We start from the raw sequence: 22,783 nt of genomic DNA, 5'->3' as shown, positions 1-22,783 counted from the left end.
ATGGGAAATGAGCTTGCCTACCTGGTGAGAAAGCTAGAGGGATGAAGGCTTCCTCCCTGGGCTTCCCGGGTGGCTCAGTGGTAAAGAATCCACCTGCCAATGCAGGAGTCGTGGGTTTGCGCCCTGGGTAGGGAAGATCTCATAGAGAAGGAAATGGCAACTGACTCCAGTATTCTTGCCTGGAGAATCCCATGGATAGTGGAGCCTGTGGGCTACCGTCCATGGGATCACGGAAGAGTCAGACATAACTTAGTAACTAAACAACGATAACAAAGGCTTCCCCACTCACTGTAGATGCTCACCGGAATACAAGTCTATGTAGCCAACAGGGTTTTTATCAGGAGGGTCTAGCATTTTTGTTGAAACTATCTGAGAGTCCCAAGCAGGAATCCCCTCCTCATGATACTTATCACCAATGATTGGGGTGCTCACTACCTCTGAACACAGTCCTTTTCACTGTGGGACAGTTCTGACAGTCACAGAGTTGGTTTTCAGTGCCTCTCGTCTCCACCTTCTGCCCTTGGATGGGGCCAGGCAGAGTTGCTGCTGCTGCCCCCGCCTCTGCCCTCGAGTCTCTCTGCTCTAGGTCAGTACCTCTAGTCCCTCCATCCCCTGTTTTCTAACAGCCCCCAACCACTGCTTCAGGCCCACACTTCTGTGCAGCCCAGACATTTTCCACCAGCCCTCAATGCCGTTTCTCCTAAAACAAAAAGCTCACCCCACACCTTCACTTACCTCTCTTCCTGGAGGACAGAGCCCAAGTCTGTGATACGACAGCCAGCGCTTCCTCATCCGGCTCCTCCTGCTTGTCTCGTGTCCCCACCCTCTGCTTCCCTCTCAGCCACACAACTCCAGATCCACCCAGAGTTTCTGGACATGTCATGCACCCCACACCTCTGCGCCTGCTCCTCTCTCTGCTTGGACCACTTTCCCTTCCTTATCCATTTATTGGACTCCTCCAGTCCACCTCCCAAACTCGGCCTGGGCTTCATGTCCTCAGGAAGCCTCCTGTGGCCTCCTCCCAGACAGTGCCACCCCTCCTCCCTGTCCTGTCTGCAGCTTCTCACCGTGGGTCCCAAGCCCGGTGCCGAGGGCCCTGCACAGGCAGTACTGGGCTCACACACAAGCACAGCAGAGGTTTCCTTCCTGGGACCCTGAGAGCACCCTGGGGTGAGGCTCTGCCATGCTGTTTGGTTTGGACAGCAGAAGCCTGCACAGCCATAGGAAAATCTATCCATGGGAATTCTTTACTCCTAGAGTAGCAGAAGAGAAAACAAAGAAGCACTTTCAGCCTCCCTACGGGGAGACTGAAGATCTTCATCAGATTGAAACCAGACTGAAACAGAGAGAAAGAGGACCAGCTGAGATGCTTAGGCGAGGCGACTCTGAGCGTCCTGTCTTCGTGAATGGCACCACCACCCACCACCCCAATTGCCCCAGCCGGGAATATGCAGGTCATCCCAAACCACCCCTCCTTCAGTCCCCACATCCATCAATCACAAAACCCTAAACACTCCAGGACCTGACTCTCTCTTCCGTCTGCATCACCCTCCTGCATCACTCACCTCACTGCCCCTGAAGCCTGGAACCATCCTCACCGTCCGGGCGTCACTGCTGCCGGGTCGTGACACTTATGTCAGTTTCTACACAAGCCGCCAGCCCAATGTTCTCCTCCAGCACCTAGTGTCCCGTCACCCACTGTGGGCAGCTCTCCTGCCGCTGCTCCCTCAGGATGAATGCAGCTGTCTCGGGCCGGGGAGACTATGAGCACCTGGCCGCAGGCAGCCTTCTCAAGTTCCAGACGTTCCTGAGTCACCTCCTTGCACTGAAGGCCCAATCACATTGTGCCCCGGAGTGAGGCAGCCGGCCACTGTGTTCAGTTTCCAGATGTGCACTGATAGACCCTGAGCGCTTGTTCTGGAATGTTCCATCTCAGCCACAGTTCAGGCCTTCTGCACCTGACCCCTGCCTCTCCCAGCATCCCCTTTTGACCTGACAGTCTTCCAGAGCTGTCAGAACTCTCAGGACCTACCCCACCCTCATCACAAACAGCCTCCCCTCCTCCCCTCCCCGCAGGCTGGGTGAGCTGCAGGCTTCAAGTAGCATCTGTCACCTGGGGTTGTGATTATCAGTTTGTTTTTCCCTCTCCCCCCTCACCGAAGGCAGGGCTCATGTCATGCTGACCACTGAAACCCTGTCTCCTAGGCTGGCACGTGGTGGGTCTTGAGTATATATATGTGGCAGGCAGGACTAAACCAAGTAAGAGAGAAGAATCTTGTCGAAATGTCTTTCCTGGAACATTCATTTATTCAAGAAATAGACAAAGTGCATGGAGAAAAGAGGGCACAGGAGAGGCTGAGAGAAACTTCTGCAGGTCCCCGGGGACCACATAGCTGAGCTTCCACATGTGGCCTGAAAATTTGCCACCAATTCCACAGGGATTTCTGTGCATTAAAGCGTGAAGGCAGAGTCTAATCATCTCACAGTTGGCCAGATGTGCCTGGGGTTGCCATGACAGCCCCCAGAATTGGCCAGATGTGCTATAATCCACTTTGGAAAACATCAGGGGACCCCAGAGACTGTGTGGTCCAGAAGAAAAACAAGTTCCCACTCTAAAAGGTGGCCTGGAAGTGTGGACGGAGGGTTTCGTGGGGTGGTGTCACGGTGCTCTGAGCAGCGGGACATGGAGCTTCCTGCTGTCTTCAAGGCCAAGGAAGGCTCTCCCGGCGGCCCCTGCCTGCTGCCTAATCCCTGCTCCTTCCGCAGGTGATCAAGCTGGCCTTCGAGGAGTTTGACCTGGAGAGGGGTTACGACACTCTGACGGTCGGGGACGGCGGGCAGGACGGGGACCAGAAAACGGTGCTGTACATGTGAGTGATGCGGAGCATGTGGTGGGCAAGGCAGGAGCACGTGTGCCTTGGCTGAGGGCAGGGGGATGGTCCTGCTGAGTCTTCCTGCCACACTCCCTGCCACCTTGCTATGGCCAGGACAGGTGTCCTGCAGCACTGCTGGTTTCAGCAGCAATCCTCCCATCTCTCTCTACTCCTACCAAGGAAAACAGAGCACTTCCCATGAGGAAAGATCAGGGAAGGTGTGTACCCTGGCTCTAGGGGAGCCAGGGTGATAGAGATCTGGCGTGTATGCCTGGACTGCACTTGGCTGTGTGCGTCTACATAGACCCTGCTCCTGCCACCAGGAGTTTCTCCTCAAGGCCACGTACATCTGAGGCGGCCTGACTGCAAACAGAGGAAGTGGAAGTGTTTTGCTAATTTCCCCGCATGCTCAGAACTGTCTGGGAGATGGATGGTTTCCGGGAATTGGGACCACATGGACATAGTGACCACATATTCTGAGCCCAGAAAGGTTAGGTTGACATGGTCTAGTCGAGGGAGAGGATAATGTCAGGCTGTCCTGGGTTTCATTACACCAGGTCTCAGCTATTGTGGGCCATTTGACTCCTCTGTCCACCATGAGTAGCCCGACTTGAAAGCAGGAGTATGCTCCTATTCAGTGTGTATGACCCAGAGTCAGACAGACAGACTTGACCTCGTCCACCTCCCCTGCCAAGAAGGAGGGGAGATTTCACGTACATTTGGTGCCTACCGTGTGCCCAGACACATCAGTTATCTCATTTAATTCCCACAGGAGCCCTGTGAGGAAGGTGCTATTATCCCATTTAACAGGTGGAGAAACTGAGGCCCAAGGGATGCAAAGGTGGTTGGCGGCAGGACTAGCACTTGAGTTCGTGTCTTTCAATTTTGGTCAAGGATAGCATCCCGTGCTATTACCATACACCCTCCTAGCCAACACCCTCTGGTCATAATGCTGAGCAAGAAATGGCCATTAGGTAACATCTGGCTTGTCCAGAAGCTGTTCTGTCCTGGGTGCTTCTCATACCTTCCCCACGTCTACCGGGAAAGATCCTATTAGGGCAGTTGAATGAGGTCCCCTGGCATGTTAGGTGACATGGCTGGTATTTGGAATCTCTTGAGAGAAAGGAATGGGATGTCAGCCTGAAGGGCAACCTCCCCACTGCCTGCTCTCCACTGTAGTAAGCAGGCTTCTCCAAAGAAACAGCCAACAGGATTCAGGCTTCTCCAAAGAAACAACCAATAAGATATACATATGAAGAAAAGGATTTATTATATGATAATGGGAACCGACAAGCCCCAAGACCTGCAGGCTGAGTCAGCAAGCTGGAGACCCAGCAGAGCTGATGATGGAGTTCTAGAGCAAAGGCCAGCAGGCTCAAGACCCAGGAAAACCTGAGGTTCAGTTCAAGTGCAGAGCGGGAACAAACAGTGTCCTAGCTGAAATGCAGGCAGGCAAGAAGCATTCTCTTTCACTTGGGAGAGAGTCTACCTTTTTGGTCTATTCAGGTCTTCAACGGATTGGATGAGGCCCACCTTCATTGGGGAGGGCAATCTGCTTTACTCAGTTCTACTTTAAATGCTAATCTCATCCAGAAGCACCCTCACAGAAATATCCAGAATTGTGTTTGGTCAGATATCTGGATTCTCTGTGGCCCCATCAGGTTGTCACATAGTTTACCCTTCACACTCAACGCCTCCTCTCTTCTCAGTGCGTCCCCACCACTCACCTGCCCTGGTGTGCTGACCTGTGTGATACATCAGCTCAGTGTACCCCAGAGGCCAGGATCCCACTCTGTCTCCTTCATGCCCCCCTGTGCTTTGTCATAGAGAAAATCTTAGAACAGCAGAGCTGAAAAGACTGAGGGATCACACAATTCAACCCCTCATTTATATGGAGTGAAAAAGTGCAGAGAGGCTCAGCCACTTGCCCAGGGTCCCACAGCAAACGAATGTCAGATCCATGGCTTGTACCCGGGTCTCTGCACCAGTCTAGCTTGAATGAGGTCCCAGCAAGTTCTGTAGCAGCCCAGAGACTCTCCCACCACCCTCAGATCTCTTTAGACCAATGTCAAGTTCAAAACTTCAGGAACGATGTGTGGCAGGGGCCATCACAGTGTTGTGAAGTGATTGTCCTCCAATTAAATAAATTTTTAAAAAACCTTCAGGGAAACAATGCAAAATGATTCCTTTGTTGTCATCATTGGGTCACGCAGAAGAAAAGCAGAAGCCTGTCTTCTCCCTTACTCACCACTATCCTGGGGTCATTCCTTACTCACACAGAATCTCAAGGTCCCCATCATTGCAGAATGTCAGGGTCCCCAGGCCAGGGATATCACATGGGCCAGGCCAGTGTATCCTAGGCAGTCTCTCCCTGCTTTATCCCCACAGCATTTGTGTTGTACCGATCATCTCTCTGCAACCAACTCAGCCCCCCTCAAGCTTTGAAACCCTAGGGTGGAGCAGAGATTAGAGCTCATTCATCTAACCACCCCTCCCCAGCCTCCCACACCCCATCTGTGCTGGAGATTTGTCTGGTCTCAGCAGAAGAAGGAAGTCAGGTTTCTTCTGAGTACCCCAGCCTAGGCAATGGACTCTGACTCTGCCATTCTCCAGCAGGCCGACCTTGGGAAAGCCACTGCCCATTCTGTACCTCCGTCTTCTCATCTGTACAATGGGGGTAACACGTCCCCTACCTCGCTGGGCTGTGGGGACACTAAATGAGATAATGGAAGGGAAATGATCTGGCTTGGGTAGGTGCCTGGTGAATGCGAGTTCAATCAGAATCTTCTCCATGTCTAAACTTGTTTTTTCGAAAGGAGTGTTGCCCAAGGTCGGGGCTGCACTTAAAGCCTCGCTTTCTCATGCTGGAGTGGAAAGAGATGCCTCATTAAAAAGAGTGGCTGGGTTCTGATTGGGGAAATGGGTTTCTGTCCGTGTCTTCCCTACATTCCTGTTCACAAGAAAGATGGGAGGTTGCGGGAGTGTAGACACCCACTTGATTGGACCTGGCTCCAGCCATCCCTCCCTATGCAAGTGAGGACACAGATCTCTCCCCTGAGCCCAGGGGTCTGGGGAGGGGAGTCTCGGTGCAGAAGCAGCTCGGCCTGTGCAGAGGGGAGCGGTCCTGAGTCTCCCAGCACGTGAGCCAGCAACACGGGGACCCAGGATTTGCCTGAGTGACCCTGGCTCCTCGATGTTCCTTTAGATGCCGTCGTCACACAGTCTTTCTGTTGGGGTCCACGGTGGGTTCACACCTCTAAATCTCTCTCTCCTGACAGTCTGACAGGTACGTCGGTCCCAGATCTCATCGTCAGCACCAACCATCAAATGTGGCTCCTCTTCCAGACAGATGGCAGTGGCAGCTCCTTGGGCTTCAAGGCTTCTTATGAAGGTAACTGACTGCCGTGGGGGAGCCAATGAGTCAGACACCTGGGGTCTGCTTGGAGTCAGCAAACCCTGGGTTCGAATCCTGGCTCTGCCTTGTACTAGGTTCCTCTCCTTAGACATGTTATTCAACTTCTCTGAGCTCCAGCCTCCTCCTTGGTCCAGTGGGTCTCCTTGGCTGTTTTGAGGGTTATCTGGAGCCAGTCACTTAAAGTGCTGGCTCACAGCACCAGGCACAACATCAGTTCCACCCCTGATTCACACCTGGCCTGTGTAGACCTTTGCAAGTCCTCATAAACTTTCTGAGCCTTGCTTTACTTTTTGAAATCTCTGGACTGGAGACAGTAGCTTCCCAAGCTAGCCTATTTGGCTGTCATGGTGATGAGTGACTGTATGCACGGGGCTAGGGCCAGACACACTCCACTGGTGACCTGAGCAGGTACAGACGAAGGTGACCTTCATCTCCTGGTGGGAATAGGCACTAAGGGAACAGCAATCTGGGCTCCAAGAGATACTGTCGCCATCATTCATCTTTGTATACAGTCAAACCTCCTGATGCAGATGACTGCCAACACAGATCCCCACAGAAAGAGCCCCATCACAACACCCCCAAGTCTTTGTGAAGGCCTTGTTAGGTATCCGACCCTAGACTAGCACTCGGGGAGCAGATGCAGCAGATCGAGACCTTCACCGTAAAGAACCTAACAAATGAGCTATCTTTTCTTTTTTTGCAGTATGGTTGCTTTACGGTGTTGTGTTAGTTTCTGCCGTACAATGAAGTGAATCGGCCATATGCACACATATATCCCCTTCCCTCTTGAACCTCCCTCCCACCCCACCCCCATCCCACCCTCTAGGCTATCACAGAGCACTGAGCTGAGCTTCCTGTACAAGTAAGCTATTATTAAAGTAAGATCATCATGGCCAACAGAGCCAGTGGGAGCACAGAGAAGGGGTGGCTATCCTTTCTAGGGTATCAGGAAAGGCTTTATCAAGAAAGTGAGTTGTGAGTCTAAAATGACGAGGTGGCTACCAGACAGGAGGCAGTTGCGGGGGAGGGGGGCATCCTTCCCCGCCTCATTCAGAGATGGTGTCCTTCTCCAGGGGACCCTGGGCAGCTGCGTGTGTGCATGCATGCTAAGTTGCTTCAGTCGTGTCCAATTCTTGGCCACCCCACGGACCATAGCCCGCCAGGCCCCTTGTCCTTGGGATTCTCCAAGCAAGAATACTGGAGTAGGTTGCCATGCCCTCCTCTAGGGGATCTTCCCAACCCAGGGATCAAACCCACATCCCCTGCATTGCAGGCAGATTCTTTACCTGCTGAGCCCCCTGAGAAGCCCACACAGGACCCTGTAGGGGCAGCAACTCCAAAGATCTCTCACTCCACTCAGGGTACCTCACACCTCCTGTGGACTAAGGGCTCTTCCTGAGGACTGGACTCTGTGACCAAACTTGGTACACAGGGAGCATATTCATCCCCTAAGGGCTGCCTAACAAACCACCACCAACTGGATGGTTTCAACAACAGAAGTTTATTCTGTCATAGTTCTAGAGGCTGGAAGTCTGAACTCAAGGTGTCAGGAGGGCCATGCTCCCCATGAGATTCCTGGTAGACCCCTTCCTTGCTTCTTCCTGGCTTCTGGTGGTGGCCAGCGATCCTTAGCTTGTATCTGCATCATTCTAATCTCTGCCCCTCATGTTGCACGTCCCCGTGAGTCTCTCTGCTCTTCCCATGGGACATCAGACATACTGGATTGAGGACTCACCATCTTAACTTGATTACTTCTGCAAAGACCCTATTTCCAAGGAAGGTCACATACATAGGCACCAGGGGGTGAGGATTCAACACATCTTTTCTGGAGAACACGATTCAACCCATAACAGGAGGCTAGTCCTTATTTCCTGCAGGAACACTGTCACACCTTGATGCCCACGGGGTCAGGATGATAGAGGAACTGTCCTCAGCATAGGATGCACACCTCTGAGTGAGATAGACCGGCAGACAGAGAACACCTACTGGGTGACATGTAAGTTCAAGTCCTGATTCTGTCCCTTTCTAGCCTCTCCAGGGCTCTGTTTCTTCATCTGTGAAATGGAGATAATAACAGCCACTGGGGACAGTGTTGCAAATTATAAGGTGATTAGCGAGTAACTAGTGAGTGAGTCGGAGAAGGCGATGGCTCCCCAGTCCAGTACTCTTGCCTGGAAAATCCCACGGATGGAGGAGCCTGGTAGGCTGCAGTCCAGGGGTCGTTAAGAGTCAAACATGACTGAGTGACTTCACTTTCACTTTTCACTTTCATGCATTGGAGAAGGAAATGGCAACCCACTCCAGTGTTCTTGCCTGGAGAATCCCAGGGACAGGGGAGCCTGGTGGGCTGCCATCTATGGGGTCGCACAGAGTTGGACATGACTGAAGTGACTTAGCAGCAGCAGCAGCAGCAGAGAGTGAGTACAGACGTAGTTAAATGAATGTGCTCTTCTGGCACATAAAGTTATATATGCAGGAAAGAGGCCCAGGCAAGAAATCAAGAGACCGTGATTCAGGCCCAAGCTCTACCACTCACTTCTTTGGACATGGGGGTGGATTTAGACTCAGAGTTTCTAGGTTTCCCCATTTCAGAAGTTGTGTAGATGTTTAGCAGTTACCAAAAGTGGGGAGGAATGATTCTGTACCATCCACTTTCCCAGATCTTTCCATCTTACTCCCAGATCTTTCTATATCTTATTCATGGCTTGAATAAGACCAAAGTCACAGGAGTTTGAGATGGATGATGGTCGCTACAGTCAGCAAACAGCGTGCAGAAAGAGCTCGACAGGGTAGAGCAGTTGGCTAAAGTACCAGGATAAGATGAAATGGGGAGAAATAGCAAGTCCTGTTTGAATGTTCAAAAATTGGCTACTAGAATTTATCCCAGGGAGTGATTCTTTATTCTATTCTGATCAGGCATCAGAGCATTGGGCAGAGATGTGGAGACCCCAGCTGGAGATGGATAAGGAGAGGACTTCAAGTCAAACCCAGTGAGAAAGGTTAACAGCCCCCTGAATGCTTATTCAGGGAAAAGTGGACTCAGGGGAGACTTGAGAGCTGTGTCCAGATATTTGAAGGGTTGTTATGTGAGAAAGGGGAACTGGGCTCATTTGGTGTGATTTCATTTTAAAAGAAAGGGGCCCATCATTTGTGGAGAGCCTATGATGTACCAGAAGCTGAACATTCATTGTCTCCTTGAATGTTCATTGCACAAACAGTGTCAGGCAAAGACTTGAGATCCCTTGGGGGCCACTCACGTGTTGGGATGGGGATGCCCAGCAGGGAGGCCTCTGACCCTGCCTCCATCTCCTCCTCTAAGCCCTCTTTTAAAAGTGGATTTGTGGCTAAGCACTAGTTTGAAAAGTACCACTTCATCTCATTTCATAATCGCAACTCTGTGATGATGACTGCTCTTTTATAGAAGAGGAATCAGAGACTCAGAGGGTAAGTGACCTGCCCAGGGTCATACAGAAGTGTGGGATCTGGCAGAGTCGAGATTCGACCCCGGTCTCTCTGGCTTCAAAGCCCATGATTTTCCTCTTATACCAAAGTTGCAGAATTTCAATTCCTTACAAAATCTTTATGGAAACCAAAGTTCTGCCCTAATCTAGTGGGCCACAGATCGTGAGCCTGGGTTCCTTGTTAGTAGAGATTGGATGAGGTCATTTGTCCATTTCACTCAGTATTGATTGATATGTGACCTGTATGAAGCTGGGTGCTGAGGTTACAGTAGGGGCACATAGACTTCACCTAAAAACATAAGGCTATGTGACTGCTGATCACAAACCAAGTGTGGGCCGGAGGACTTCTCCTCAGAACCATGACAAAGTAGGAAGAGAGAAGAGAGTTTGGGCATCTAGAGACCTCACTAACTCACAGGAGCTACCCGGGTTCTGGGTACAGAGGCAGCAGGTTCTGTGGAGATAGAACGGACTCTGGACTTGGACCCGAGCTGGTGAATCCCAGCACAGCCCCAGATGTTTGACCTTAGGCAAGTCATACAGTCTCTCTGAGCCTCAGGTTCCCCACTGGTGAAATGGAGGCAATAATGTCGACCGTATCACACTGTTGTGCAGTGTTATGAAATGAGATTACAAAAGGCTCCTGGCACATTGCCTGGAGCACAGAGGTGCTGTGCCCTGGAGGCCCTGATGACCACTGTCCTCCACTCCGGGGTACATCCTCCTGTACAGGGATGCAAGTCTTCCTGCCTGTCCCCAGGTGCCCCGTGCTTCCTCAGATAGCCCTGGGCCTGGGTCCCTGCCTCCCCCGCACTCCCGAGGCCCGTGCTTCCTCAGATAGCCCTGGGCCTGGGTCCCTGCCTCCCCTGCACTCCCTAGGCTAGCTGGGAAGGAAGTTGTTCACGGTGGCTGTGGTGAAGCTTGTGGAGGCAGAAGTGGCAGAAGGCAGACCCTTGTCTCCAAGGGCCTCAGTCAAGGTTTCAGAAAGAGTTGGCACCTTGTCTAGCAGGAAGAAGAGCCCAGAAAGGATTACATGTTGGGATGAGCCTGCTTTTCCCTTCTTGTCCTTCCACCTTTGACCTTGTGTTTGAGGGTCTCACACCTTCATGATGAGTCAATCCTTTCTTTGTGGAAGAGGTGGGTGGCCGGCTTCCCTGGAACCCCGGTGTGACTGGTCCCTCCATCTCCTTTGGGCCTCTCTGCCTGCAACTTCCTGGGTCCTCTCCTCCTCCCTGGCTGCTCCCTCTCAGCTCCTGCATGGTTCCCTCAGGGCAGGCACTTCTCAGGCCCTCAGCTTTCATCCTCTTTCTAGAACCTTCCACCATTGACCACATCTACACGCATGGCTTCAGCCTAGCCTGAACAATGGGGACTTTCAAATCTGCTCCCCAGTAGACATCAGTCTACCTGTGACACATCTTACACAGCTTCCCCCTTGGATAGCTCAAGCCCAACACTTGGCTTAGGTCTGTTCTGGCTGCCGTAACAAAATCCCATAGACTGGGGAGCCTAAATAACAGAACTCTATTTTCTCACGATTCTGAAGGCTGGAAGTTCAAGGTCAGGGCACCAGCCGATGCAGGCTCCGGTCCGGGCTGGCTTCAGATGGCTGCAGATGTCTTTCTGGCTTGCAGGTGACTCCTTCTCTCTGTGTCCTCAGAAGGCCTTTCCTGGATATGTGCATATGGATTGGGAAGAAGAGTGCAAGTTCTCTGCTATCTCTTCTCATAAGGACACTAATCCTGTCAGATCAGGTCTCCACCCTCTGACCTTGTCTAACCTTTACTATGTCCTTAGAGGCCCCATCTCCAAATATAGCCTCACTGGGGGTTAGAACTTCAACATATGAATTTGGGGAGACACGAGCTTTCAGTCCATTAGCACCATCCAAAGCCAAGCCCTCCATCTCCACCCGCACCCCTACGCCCCCTTCACCCCATCTCCATACCCACCGCCACCATCCACGCCATCACACAGCCTCATTTCCACTTCCTCCTCCCGTCTCTGACTCGGTCCCCAGATTCTCCCAATTCTCCTCCTGTAGCATCCTGGCTCCTCTGTCACTGATGTGGCCGAGGCCTTCGTCACCTCTCCCTCTGCCCCAGCCATCTGCCTCAGGCAGCTCAGTGATCTTCCTAGAATCCAAATCTGCATGCTTCCTGCTACATTAAAAAAGAAAAAGAAAAAAAAAAACCCTTTTAAAAAAATGTTTATTTACTTATTTGACTCCATCAGGTCTCAGTTGCTGCACACGGCATCTTCATTGCATTATGCAGAATCTTTCGTTGCACTTTGAGGATTCTGTAGTTGTAGAACACAGGCTTAGGTGCTCCATGGCATGTAGGATCTTAGTTCCCTGACCAAGGGTCAAACCCACATCTCCTGCATTGCAAGACAGATTCTTAAACACTGGACTGCCAGGGAAGTCCCAGATGACAACTTCTCACTGCTTTCAGGATAAAGCACAATCATTCACATGGCATCCATAGGCCCTCTGTGATGATAATTCCAAGTGCTGGCTCCTATAAAACCCCATTCTAGGCAGATAACAGTTTATTAACGTATCCAGTCCTACAGGGCCTAGCCCAGGGCCTGGCACAGTCAGGCACCCTTCCCCTATACCCACTCAATTCCCTTTGGCCTGCTTTACCACCTCCCAGCACTCAGGTGCCAAGAGCCCACATTCTCCACTGTCCCCATAGGCTCTGGGGTCAGACAAACCCAATTTACAGTCGAGTTCTGCCACTGGCTGTGTGTATGATCTTCAGCCAATCCCTCAGCTTCCCTGAGCCTGAGCTTTCTCATCTGTGAAGAAGACTGATAAGCATTCATCACATAGGAGTCTTGAGAGAACTCCATACAGGGACTCCCCCAGCATAGGGCCTGTGTGGGGTGTGTGTGTGTGTGTGTTCAGTAGCCCACTCATGTCCGATTCTTTGCGATCCCCTTGGACTGTAACCTGCCAGGCTCCTCTGCCCATGGAATTTTCCAGGCAAGAACACTGGAGTGGGTTTCCATTTCTTACTCCAGGGGATCTTCCTGACTCAGGAATCGAACCCTCATCTCTTGCGCCTCCTGCAACAGCAGGCAGATTCTTTACCACTGCGCCACCAGCATAGGGCCTAGCATTTAGGAAACACTCAGCTTAAAAGCCTGCTCCCCTCTGCTGCCTCCCCAGTCCTGCAGCTCTCCCTCCAACCTATACTCGTGGCCCAAAGCTTCAGCATTACCTCCAACCCCACCTTAGCCTCCTTTTATCCCAACTCTTAGGAAATTCCACACAGGACAGGACACCTTGGCCCAGGGATGGGAGGTTGGCAGGATACAAATGTTCCCACAGGTGGCGTGGGGCATTTGAGGGCAGAACCCTCCCCCAGGCATACCTGACCCCATCAGCATCAATACCCCTTGTGCCCCAGTTGAGGTAGAGAGAAGCTTCTTTGGGGCAGGCAGGTGGTACCACAGTATCACCATCCCCTCCCATTAAAAGTTCAAGCCCCTGGGTGGAAAAAGTTGAGGGATTTATTTCCCAGAAATTCTTCTTGTTCTGTTTGTCACAATCCCAGGTCAGGGTGGGGGAGGAGCCTCCAACTCCATCGATATCCACATCCTCGAATCTTGGAAACTCAGGCCCCCTCCATGAGGGCAGCCAGCTGTAGAAAGCACATTCACAGTTGCAATTGCTCTGCTTCCCAGCAGAACAAGAAATATTTAAGGAACAGGCAATTAGCACTTACCAGAAACATTATAAAATTACATACAACTTGCTAACAAGTTTTAGCATCAATCTGGGAGTCTCCTTGCTTCCTGACTTGGAGCCTGGAATCTGGCGGCCTCATGGGGGATCTAGGAGACTGGCCCAGAGGAGGAAGGAGCTGGGACATTGACCCTGGAGATAAGGAGGATCAGGGCGGTAGCGATCATGTAGGAAGGATGACAAATAGTCCAGGGGACTCACGTTGGAAATAAGGTCACCTGTGTGTTCAGCATCATCTAGGCACCTATTATATTACAGACACTGTTCAGACTGCAAGGGGATACAAGGGTAAAAAGACAAGCTGTGCCTTCACCCAAGTCACAGTCTGTCTTCACTAGAGTCAGAGGAAATGGGACGTAGCAAGGAGGGGCCACTAACAATACTCGAGGGCATCAGGGAAGGCTCCCTGGAGGAGCTGATGTCTGAAACTAAAACTTGCTTGTAGGGTGGAAAGGAGTTGATCTGACATCCCCAAGGGAGAACAGGCTAACTTAGCAGGCTAACAGCCTAGGGTTGAAGCTAAAACCTCCGCAGAATAAAGTCTGAGAGCAAGCAGGGAGAAGGTGGTCAAGTCTAGCCCTCTGCAGGCGATGCCTTCATCCCCTTCTCCAGAACTGAATGCTGGCGGGGGCATCAGGGAGCCCCTGCAAAAATGGTGTTGGAGCTGAGCTTGAAGGAAGGCTGAGGGCGACAGCCCAGCTTCTTGACTCTGCTCCTTTCTGGACCCCGCTTTTCCTCCTTTCAGAGTGCCAAGCACGTGGCCATTTTCAGTCCCAGGTCTGTAACTTTCAGGACCTCTCCCTCTTCTTGCTTTACCCCAATAAGTTCAAAGGCCCAGACTTTCCAGTTTCAACAAGGAATGACATCGGTCACAGTCCTAAGATGCTCACTGAGTTTCCATGACACCCTTAACGCTTCCTCAGTCTCCAGACCCAGAGGTCTGCTAAGGGTGGTAAACAGCAGAGGGCATTGTCCCATTGAAACTTGGCAGGAAAAAATCTGCCAGCACAGGCTTCCCTGGTGGCGCCCCTGTAAAGAACCTGCCTGCCAATGCAGGAGACATGGGTTCTATCCCTGGGTCAGGAAGATCCCCTGGAGGAGGAAATGGCCACCCACTCCAGTATTCTTCCCTGGGAAATCCCATAAACAGAGGAGCCTGGTGGGCTACAGTCCGTGGGATCACAAAGAGTCAGAAATGACTTAGCAACTAAACTACAACAGTCTGCCAATGAAATATATTCCTTGAATATATGGGGTTTTGCAGATGGCAAGCTCCAGTTGGGGCTGATGCAAACAGTATGGGGCAATCTGGATATTCTTTATGTTTATCTTCACCCATATTCACCATATTCACCCCTGTGTCCCAACGTCCTTCAGCCTGTGAACACATCCATGACAGTGTGATGGAGGAAGGGGTGGGAGGGATGAATGTCACGCACCACATCCACCCACACCTCCATTCCATCCGTGACACCTGTGTGCAGAGAACGGTGCACAGATTCCCAGAGACACACAGACAGGTGCGCTCCGCCTCTTGCCCGCTTGTGACCTTCCCATCATCAGGAGAAACATAGAGTAGGACGTGGTTCCGAGGAAACCCATGGGATCCAGGCATGCCCAGAGGTCGTCTAAAGCACCTAAGGTGTCCTGGTCACCTGTCAGGAGTCTATGGTTGAACAACGGGTCTGGAGCCCTCAGGATGAATAAGGCACTGTGCTTGGTTCCAAAGATACAAAGAGCAGAAGGGGTGGGATTTTTAAGGAGCTGATCTGGGCTCTTCATGGTCTCCTCAGTCCATCTCTCCAGGCTCATCTCTTTTCATCCTCATTTCCTGCCACATTGAACTTCCATTCTTCAAAATAAAGAAATAAATAAATTGTCCAAGGGGGGCTGGGAGTGACAGAGAGAGAGAGCAGGAGGGCAAGCTAAGTCTGCCTGGATGATTCAAGGGCACATCCCCAAGTGGGAAGCACTTGAGCTGACACTGAAAGAAGATTCTTTGTCTGACGGACAAGCGGGGGTGTTCATTAAGGAGGAGCGGACAGCAGGCACCAACTTAGAGCCTTGTGAGAGCCGGCTGGAATCTGCCAGCAGCAGGCCAGAAATGACCTTGAGAAAACCCCTCCTGGTTACTGGTTATGTGCCACGTGCTGGACGTTTTGACAGTTGTCTGATATACATATACTCATTTAATCCTCAAAACAATGCTGCAAGGTGGCTGTTATTACTACCATTTCCATATTACAGGTGACAAACCTAGGGCTCACGGAGGATAGGAAGGGTACCCAAGGTCTATTCCTTACTGTCAGAGCCAGGATACAGACCCAGGACTTTCTGACTTCAGAGCCCTCATTTGTCATCCTGGTGTTATTTTGCCTCCCTGAAGGTGGTTCCTTTTTATGGTGTTTAAGTCTCAAGGTAGAAGATGGCAAAGATGAAGCCAGGGTGGGAGGGGTTGGCAAAGGTCCTGCCGTGCCAAGGAGTTAGGGTTTTCCTCTGTGGATTATGGGAAGCCATGGAAGAATCAATGAGCAGGGCACACTAATGATCGGATGTTTGTTTCTAGCGATCTCGCACTGCTCTGCAGAGTACGGAGTCCAGGGGAGGGGCAGGGAAACAGTTTTTGCTTGATGACATGCCCAGGTGAGAAATTAAAGAGAAGTGGGCTGAGGCAATGAGGGATGGGGTGGAGAGCAGACGGTGCAAAGAGGAACCACAGGAAGTGGTCAGCAAGGGCTGATTCCCCTGTCTGCCTGGGAAACTTCCATGAAGTCTTTCCGCTTCTCCCAGCCCCAGGCTGAGGTCGGAGCTGCCTTACTACACCTGCAGGGGTGGTGTGATAAGGTGCATCCCACGTGTACACTCTAACTATGTCTAACCCCACCTGACTGTGAGTGGGCAGGGGCAGGGGGCCGTGGGTCGGGCAGTTCTGCATCGCTAGCACTGAGCCTGGCATTTGGCACAGTTCCCGTGCAACACACATCAGCTGTGCTCACACACTGAGCAGCGTGCTCTCTGCTCCAGGTGCTGTACTAAGTGATCAACAATGCATAACCCATGCCTGCCTCTGCAGGGCTTACGTTCCAGTGGGTGGGGAGAGGAGCAACGAGGAGCCCACCTGGTGGCCAGCGGGGCACCAAGGGGCTGTGATGTGAATCTGCTTGTTCCTGATGCCCCACAGACAGTAGGCTCCAGGAAAGTGAAGGGTTTTGCTTTTTTCTTTCACTGCTACACGTGCAGTGTCTGGAAAAGTAACTACTGAAATGAAGAGAGAGATACTTGCAAATCAGTGCACAAAGGAAAAGACCAGAGTGCCAAGACAGCAAAGGGAAAGGGAGACATCTCAGAAGCCTGGGTAGGGAAAGAGCTCAGAAGAGGTGACATCTTAGGCTGAAGTCTGTCACGTGAGCAGTGGGCCCTGGGACATCAGGGAGGAGGGGACACTGTAGCCCAGGCCGAGGGGACAGTGAATCAATGAAGGAATGAATGACGTCCCACCCCACTGGAAAGACCATGAATCCTAGCTCACACTCACCGCCCCTCTCCCTCTGTGTGGCGCTCCCTTCTTGGAGCTCATCAAGTAGTGAATTTATAGAGACGCAAGACGCAGCTCCTTTTCTACAGATGTTGCCATGAAAGATGATTTCAATTTGGTATTAGAAATGGGAAAACCTGGGGAGAAGATGGTACAGTTGATCACAGACGTCAGGGATAAAACAGCAGAGAAGAAGGAAAGTGAATACGCAGGTGGAGATGGAATTCTGAGGGTCTTTGAAGCTCGCATCTGGTGTTCACCAGCTCACTTCTGGTTGGCAGAAGGAGGGAGGGAGACAGATAAACACTTATAAAATAGAATTCTATTAAGCCAGAGAACAGGAAGCTGCATGCATGATCTTCTCCAAGTCAGAATTTGACTTAGGGATTCAGTTCTGGGCTCTGACCCCAGATTTGGTCAGCATCTGCCCGGAGGGTCAGGTTCCCGTGCCTTTTCCAGCAGGAGGGCAATGGGGCCTTGGTTCCCATGTGTTTCCAGCCGGGGTTGACCGTGGGTTTGGAGGGAAAGTCTAGATCAAGACATAGGGTGTCTGAGGGCCAGAAGCCAGCCCCCAGCCTCCTAGTCTTCCGAAAGGCACTCTCGAGCCACGCTCTCTGTTCTTCCTGACTCCCCACCCAATCCTGATTCTGTAGTCTGTACCTCCCTCTCTTCAATATCTTGGACCTCTTCACCAAATGCACCCTTAAACCTGACTTCCCCCGAGATCACTGTTCCTAGGAGCCCTCTCCAGAGCGGGCAGCTCCTGTCTGCAGACCCCGTGAACTTGACACTTGAGAGGTGGGTTCGTGTGCTTGCTCTCCAGTGCCTTCCACCTACGTGCACACCCTTCTGCTTTGCCTCGGCTGTCTCCACCTCTGCTGCTCACTCCCTCCTCGTCCAGGTCGCCAGCCTCTTCCTCTCCATCCTGAGTCTTGCCGCCACTTGCTTTTCCGTTTCTCAGCCTTCTCACCTCCTGTGGGTGAGGACCTTGCTCTCGCACCTGTGAAACCTGGATTCCACTCAGCTGCTCCGAGGCCTCTTGTGCCTTCTGCTCCTCCACCCCCTCCTCCCTCTACTCCATTCATGTCCTTCTCTTGGCTTCTCCATTCCTCATCCCCTCCCCCACCTACTCTGTTCACATCCTTCCCCCATCAACCTCGGCCCCTAGTATCAACCGTCAGCTGTTCTTCGATCAATAGCCTCACCTCCCTGCCCACTGCCCTTCCTTCTCTCCACGTGCATGTGAACCAGTATACGGGGGCTCTGGGACAAGCCACACAGCCCTGCTCACGGGTGTCCCTGAAAACGAGCTGAGCCCCTCCATGGACCCGGGGTCCATGGCTGTGTGTCCAGCCACGATTCCTCTTCTCCAGGGGATTGTGGCAGACATTCTGCTCAATGCTGCCTCCTTTTCCCCACGAGTGGTCCCCCGCCTTCAGCAAACATCATGACCCATCCTCCTCCGCTTGTAATGTAGAGCCTGTGTCATCACAAGAGCTCCTTCAGCCTCCTGCTGTCCTTCCTGAAAGGTCGCTGTGGTCACCTCTGCCCTCCTGGCGTCACGAGGGAAGGGGAGCTTCCTGATCTCTAAGGCAAGCCCCCAGCGTGCACTGGTCCCGGGCCTCCTGCCTGCTCCAGAACCTCACGCTGTTACTGTCCATTTCAGCTGACCATTCAGTGTCTCTCATTCAGTCATATTCTCCATCTCTGTCTCTCCCTCTCTCCCCTTCCCCATCATGTAATTACAGCCTAGTTTATTCAACCTTAAAAACCCTGCTCCACTGCCCCCTCGAGTCTACAATCCTCATAAGTTGCCACCTGACTTATCTCTATTTGTTCACTTTGAAGAAATGCTTTCTTCACGAGTCATCTCCTCTTTGTGGATCATCGTCCCTTTCTCCCACCCTGTGCAGGCGCCGTCATCACACTCGGCCTCCTGCCAGTAACCAGTGAGCTCCTTCCACTCCCCTGCGGCCACTCCTTTCTAAACTTCCACACAGCCCCCGGAGATCAGGAGCCTCCCTCTAGAAAGGGAGCTCCAGGTAGCAGGACCTGTGTCTGCCTTGTGCTCTGCACGCTCTGCCCAGCCCCAGTGCCCCGTGCCGAGGGTCACCCTAAGTAGATGCGCCAATGCTTGTTGAATGCGTGAGTGATCTCCCTGCCTCCACAATCGCTACCCCCAGATCATTCTCCAGGCAGCAGTCAGGGTGACCGTTTAAAACCCACATCATGAGATGCCTAGTGAAATGAAACCCTTTCCCGAGTCCCCACCCTCTGCCATTGCCTACACTCTGAAGTCCAGGCTCATCAGCAGGTCGCACAGGCCCTTCTGTGGGTTGGCCCTGCCTGCCTCTTCCGCTCTCATGCCTCATCACCTTGTGGAAAGTACTCGTGCTTATAGAAAGGCAATGTGGTGTGGTGGTGAAGAGCCCTGGAACCATACAAACTGGGTCTGGACCTTAGATCCACCATTTCCAGGCTATATGACCTTGGGTAATTGCATGACCTCTCTGTGCCTTGGTTTCCTCACCTTTAAGATGGGAATGGTAGTACCTAGCTCACAGTGGCATTGTAAGGAAGAAAGGAGTCAACCATGTGTAAAATGCTCAGAGAGGCTGCCAGCACATCGTCAGAACTACTGATTCATTGTGATCACAGTGATGAGTTGCCGTCCCTGCTGGGGTTGCAGTCCTGCCAACAGCCTGACCTCTGTGCCTCTGCTCGGGCTCCTGCAGCACAGGAAGGGTCTTTCCTCTCGTCTCCCTCCCACTAATGCCTTTCTCTTTTTCCCAACTTTATTGAGATGTAATTAACACATAACATTGTGTCAATTTGAGGTGAACAACGCGTTGATTAAATATGTGCATATATTGTGAAATGATTACCACAGGAAAGTTAGTTAATACGCCCATCACGCATCACCTTACAACGTGTGTGTGGTGTGTTGAAGACTTTTAAGATCTACTCTCTTAGTAACTTACAAGAATACAACAACAGTGTCATTAACCAGAATCACCATGCTGTGCAGCACCTCCCCTGACTTGTTCATCTTATATTTGGAATTTCATGTCTTTCAAACACCTGTACCCGTTCCCCCACTCCCACGCTTGCTCCCCCCCACCCACAACCACCATTCTACTCTGTTTCTGTGAGTTCATTTTATTTTTTTAGATTCCACTTATAAGTGAGATCATCTGGCATTTGTCTCTCTCTGACTTATTTCACTTAGCATAATGCCCACAAGGTTCATCCACGTCACAAATGGCAGAATTTCCTTCTTTGTGGCTGAAAACATCCCAGTGTGCATGTATGCCGCAGTTTCTTTGTCTGTTCATCCATCAGTGGACATGTAGGTTGTTTCTAGGTCTTGGCTGTTGCGAATATTACTGCAGTGAATCCCACTTGTTCTTTTTACCTATTGGCTCCCGCACAGACTTCAGGCCTCAGCTTAGATGTCACCTCCTCCAGGAAGTCTCCCCTGATGCCTGGGCTGAGACTGGGCTGAGAAGAGAGAGCCATGGGGGCACCAAAGAACTCAGCAATAAATAATATTGGATTGCCCAAAAATTCATGTAGGTTTTTCCATAACCTCTTATGGAGAAGCGTGAATAAATTTTTGGCCAGCCCAATATTTTACTGTTCTAGTTATTAAAAACCAAGATGAATGTAAAATATCCAAATTTTTTTTTTAATTTCAAAAATGACTCTGATGCCCAGGACTAGGATGAGGCGAGCAAGGTGAGTCATCAAGTGCTGAGTCAGATCTGGTCTTTTTATTAAAGTTCTAGTATCTCTCTTCCTGTTGGATTTGATTTATAGGCATCAATTTTGATTTTCTAAAAATCAAGACACTGCACTGAGATCATGTTTGTCTAGCTGGCTGAGTGCCTGCTGCTCCCTAAAATTTCGCCCCCAAGGTTAGTGCCTCACTACCCACACCCCATCTCCAGCCCCACCTTCCAAGTGTGAGCTGTGTGCACCCTGTGTCATGAACACTAGCTTCCTGGTCTGGACTGTTTAGTCTTTGAGACCAGAGCCCACGTCCAGGTCCCAAGTGTCTGGCACAGAGACTGGCACACAGTAGGTGCTCATTCTATGCTTCTGATCATACTGACAGCAGGCAGAATGGAATGGGTGTGGACGGGGCCAGGCCTTCCCAGTGGAGAGAGCAGAGTGACTTCCCTCCTCCCCCTCAGGATGCTTGTTCTCTCACGCTGATCACACCCCCAGACTAGCTGGTATGGTCTGGGGTGTAGGCAGGTAGACCCACATTTACCTCTTCTGCAGCATACCTGGGCCTCCCCAGGACGCCTTACACCTGGGTCCCTTCCCACACAGTGAGTTCAGCTCTGTCTTCACACGTGGGTAATTTCCTTCAGCTCTCAGAGGGTCCACAGTGAAAGTCTTCACCCAGGTCCTGTGTCCCTGAGACAGCATGCTTGGGGACAGCACAGGGAAGGGCCTTGCTGCTCACTTCTCCATGCTGACTTGTCTCGGGGACCCTGCTTCCATTTCTTCAGGTCTCCTGGGGCTCCGGGACCTGCAGCAGAGTGGCCACCTTCCCGGGAGCGCCTCCATGGCTGCGCTTGCCCAGACCTGGCAGGAGAGCTGTCTTCAGAGGAGGGTTGGCTTGTGCTTTCAGGCGTGTGCAGAGGGAGCCATCAGGGGCATGCCTGAGATGAGAGGAGGGTGAGCTGACCCGCACTGGAGTCCTCAGGCCTCGTGCCTGGTCACGCAGACCCTCTTTTCCCCGAAACGAGGGACAGCAAGAGCTGTCTGACTTAGATCTCTCTCTCTCACACACACACACGCACACACACACACACACACACACAATGACTTTCTCTCTCATACACACTGTCTCTCTGTCTTTCTCATACACACACACTTTGACTCTCTCTAACACACACACACTCTCTCTCACATATACACACACACTCTGACTCTCTCTTGCACACACAAATCCACACACTCTCTCTCTCTCACACACACATACACACTCACTCAATCCCAGCCAAAGAACACCTTGTTCTGCCTGCTCTCAGCAGTGGGCTGGAGGCCCTGGCTTGAGGGAGGGGGACCACGAAGGTGACCACGGTCACCGTCCAGATAAGGCAGCAGTGCCTGGGGCTCGCCAGACCTGAACCCAGGACCCAACAGCTGTGGTGAGAGAGTTTTGTGCAGAATCACCCCAACTTCAGGGACTGTGACTCCGACAGCCCATAACGGTGCCCACGGAAGAGGCAGTGTCGCTTTGGCCTGACAGTCCTGGGAAGGTGTCCAAAAACTCCCACTATCCCAGCCCCCTGAATCACAGGACTCCTGCTGTCCTCGCCTCACCATCTGTCACTTCATTCATGACTCGGAGTCCTTCCTGAGGGTGCCCTCCTCCCTGGGAACCGAGCTCCTGCTCCCCACTCCTTCCCCTCCTCCGCTCCTGCTCTTCATCTCTCATAGCACCAAGCTCGTAGAAGTGGGGGGCGACTCCGGAGGAAACTCCAAGGCCGAGGCCGGGACAGAGGACTTCCCTGGGGTGTCTCAGTCCTGACTGACTCTCCCACCAGGCCTCCACCCGTCACGCCCTGAGTCCAGACCTCCAGAGCTGTCTGGGGGAACCCACTGCCTGTGCGACTCACCACTGTTGGATCCACGAACTTTAAAAGCATACTTAATGAGTCCTGTGTTTTTTCATTTTACCTGCTCCTGTCTCAAACAGAATTAAAAATATATCTTCGTGAAAAT

General features: G+C 51.8%; 1 protein-coding gene across 2 annotated transcripts in view; it reads left to right on the top strand.

The window, feature by feature from the left end:
- Positions 1-22,783, top strand: part of CSMD2 (CUB and Sushi multiple domains 2) — a 693,739-nt gene that overhangs the window by 395,192 nt on the left and 275,764 nt on the right. For both annotated transcript variants that reach the window (XM_086378081.1, XM_086378078.1), the window contains exons 11-12: positions 2,767-2,870; positions 6,152-6,264. In XM_086378081.1, coding sequence (XP_086234207.1) covers positions 2,767-2,870; positions 6,152-6,264 — 217 coding nt within the window. The remainder of the gene's footprint in view (positions 1-2,766; positions 2,871-6,151; positions 6,265-22,783) is intronic.

This window comes from Bos grunniens, chromosome 3, assembly GCF_055505025.1.
Source record: "Bos grunniens cultivar Pamir isolate PY7600 chromosome 3, Bosgru_T2T1.0, whole genome shotgun sequence".
NCBI lineage: Eukaryota > Metazoa > Chordata > Mammalia > Artiodactyla > Bovidae > Bos > Bos grunniens.
Note: the sequence above shows the minus strand (reverse complement) of the source record. Positions and strands in the feature narration are given on the sequence as shown.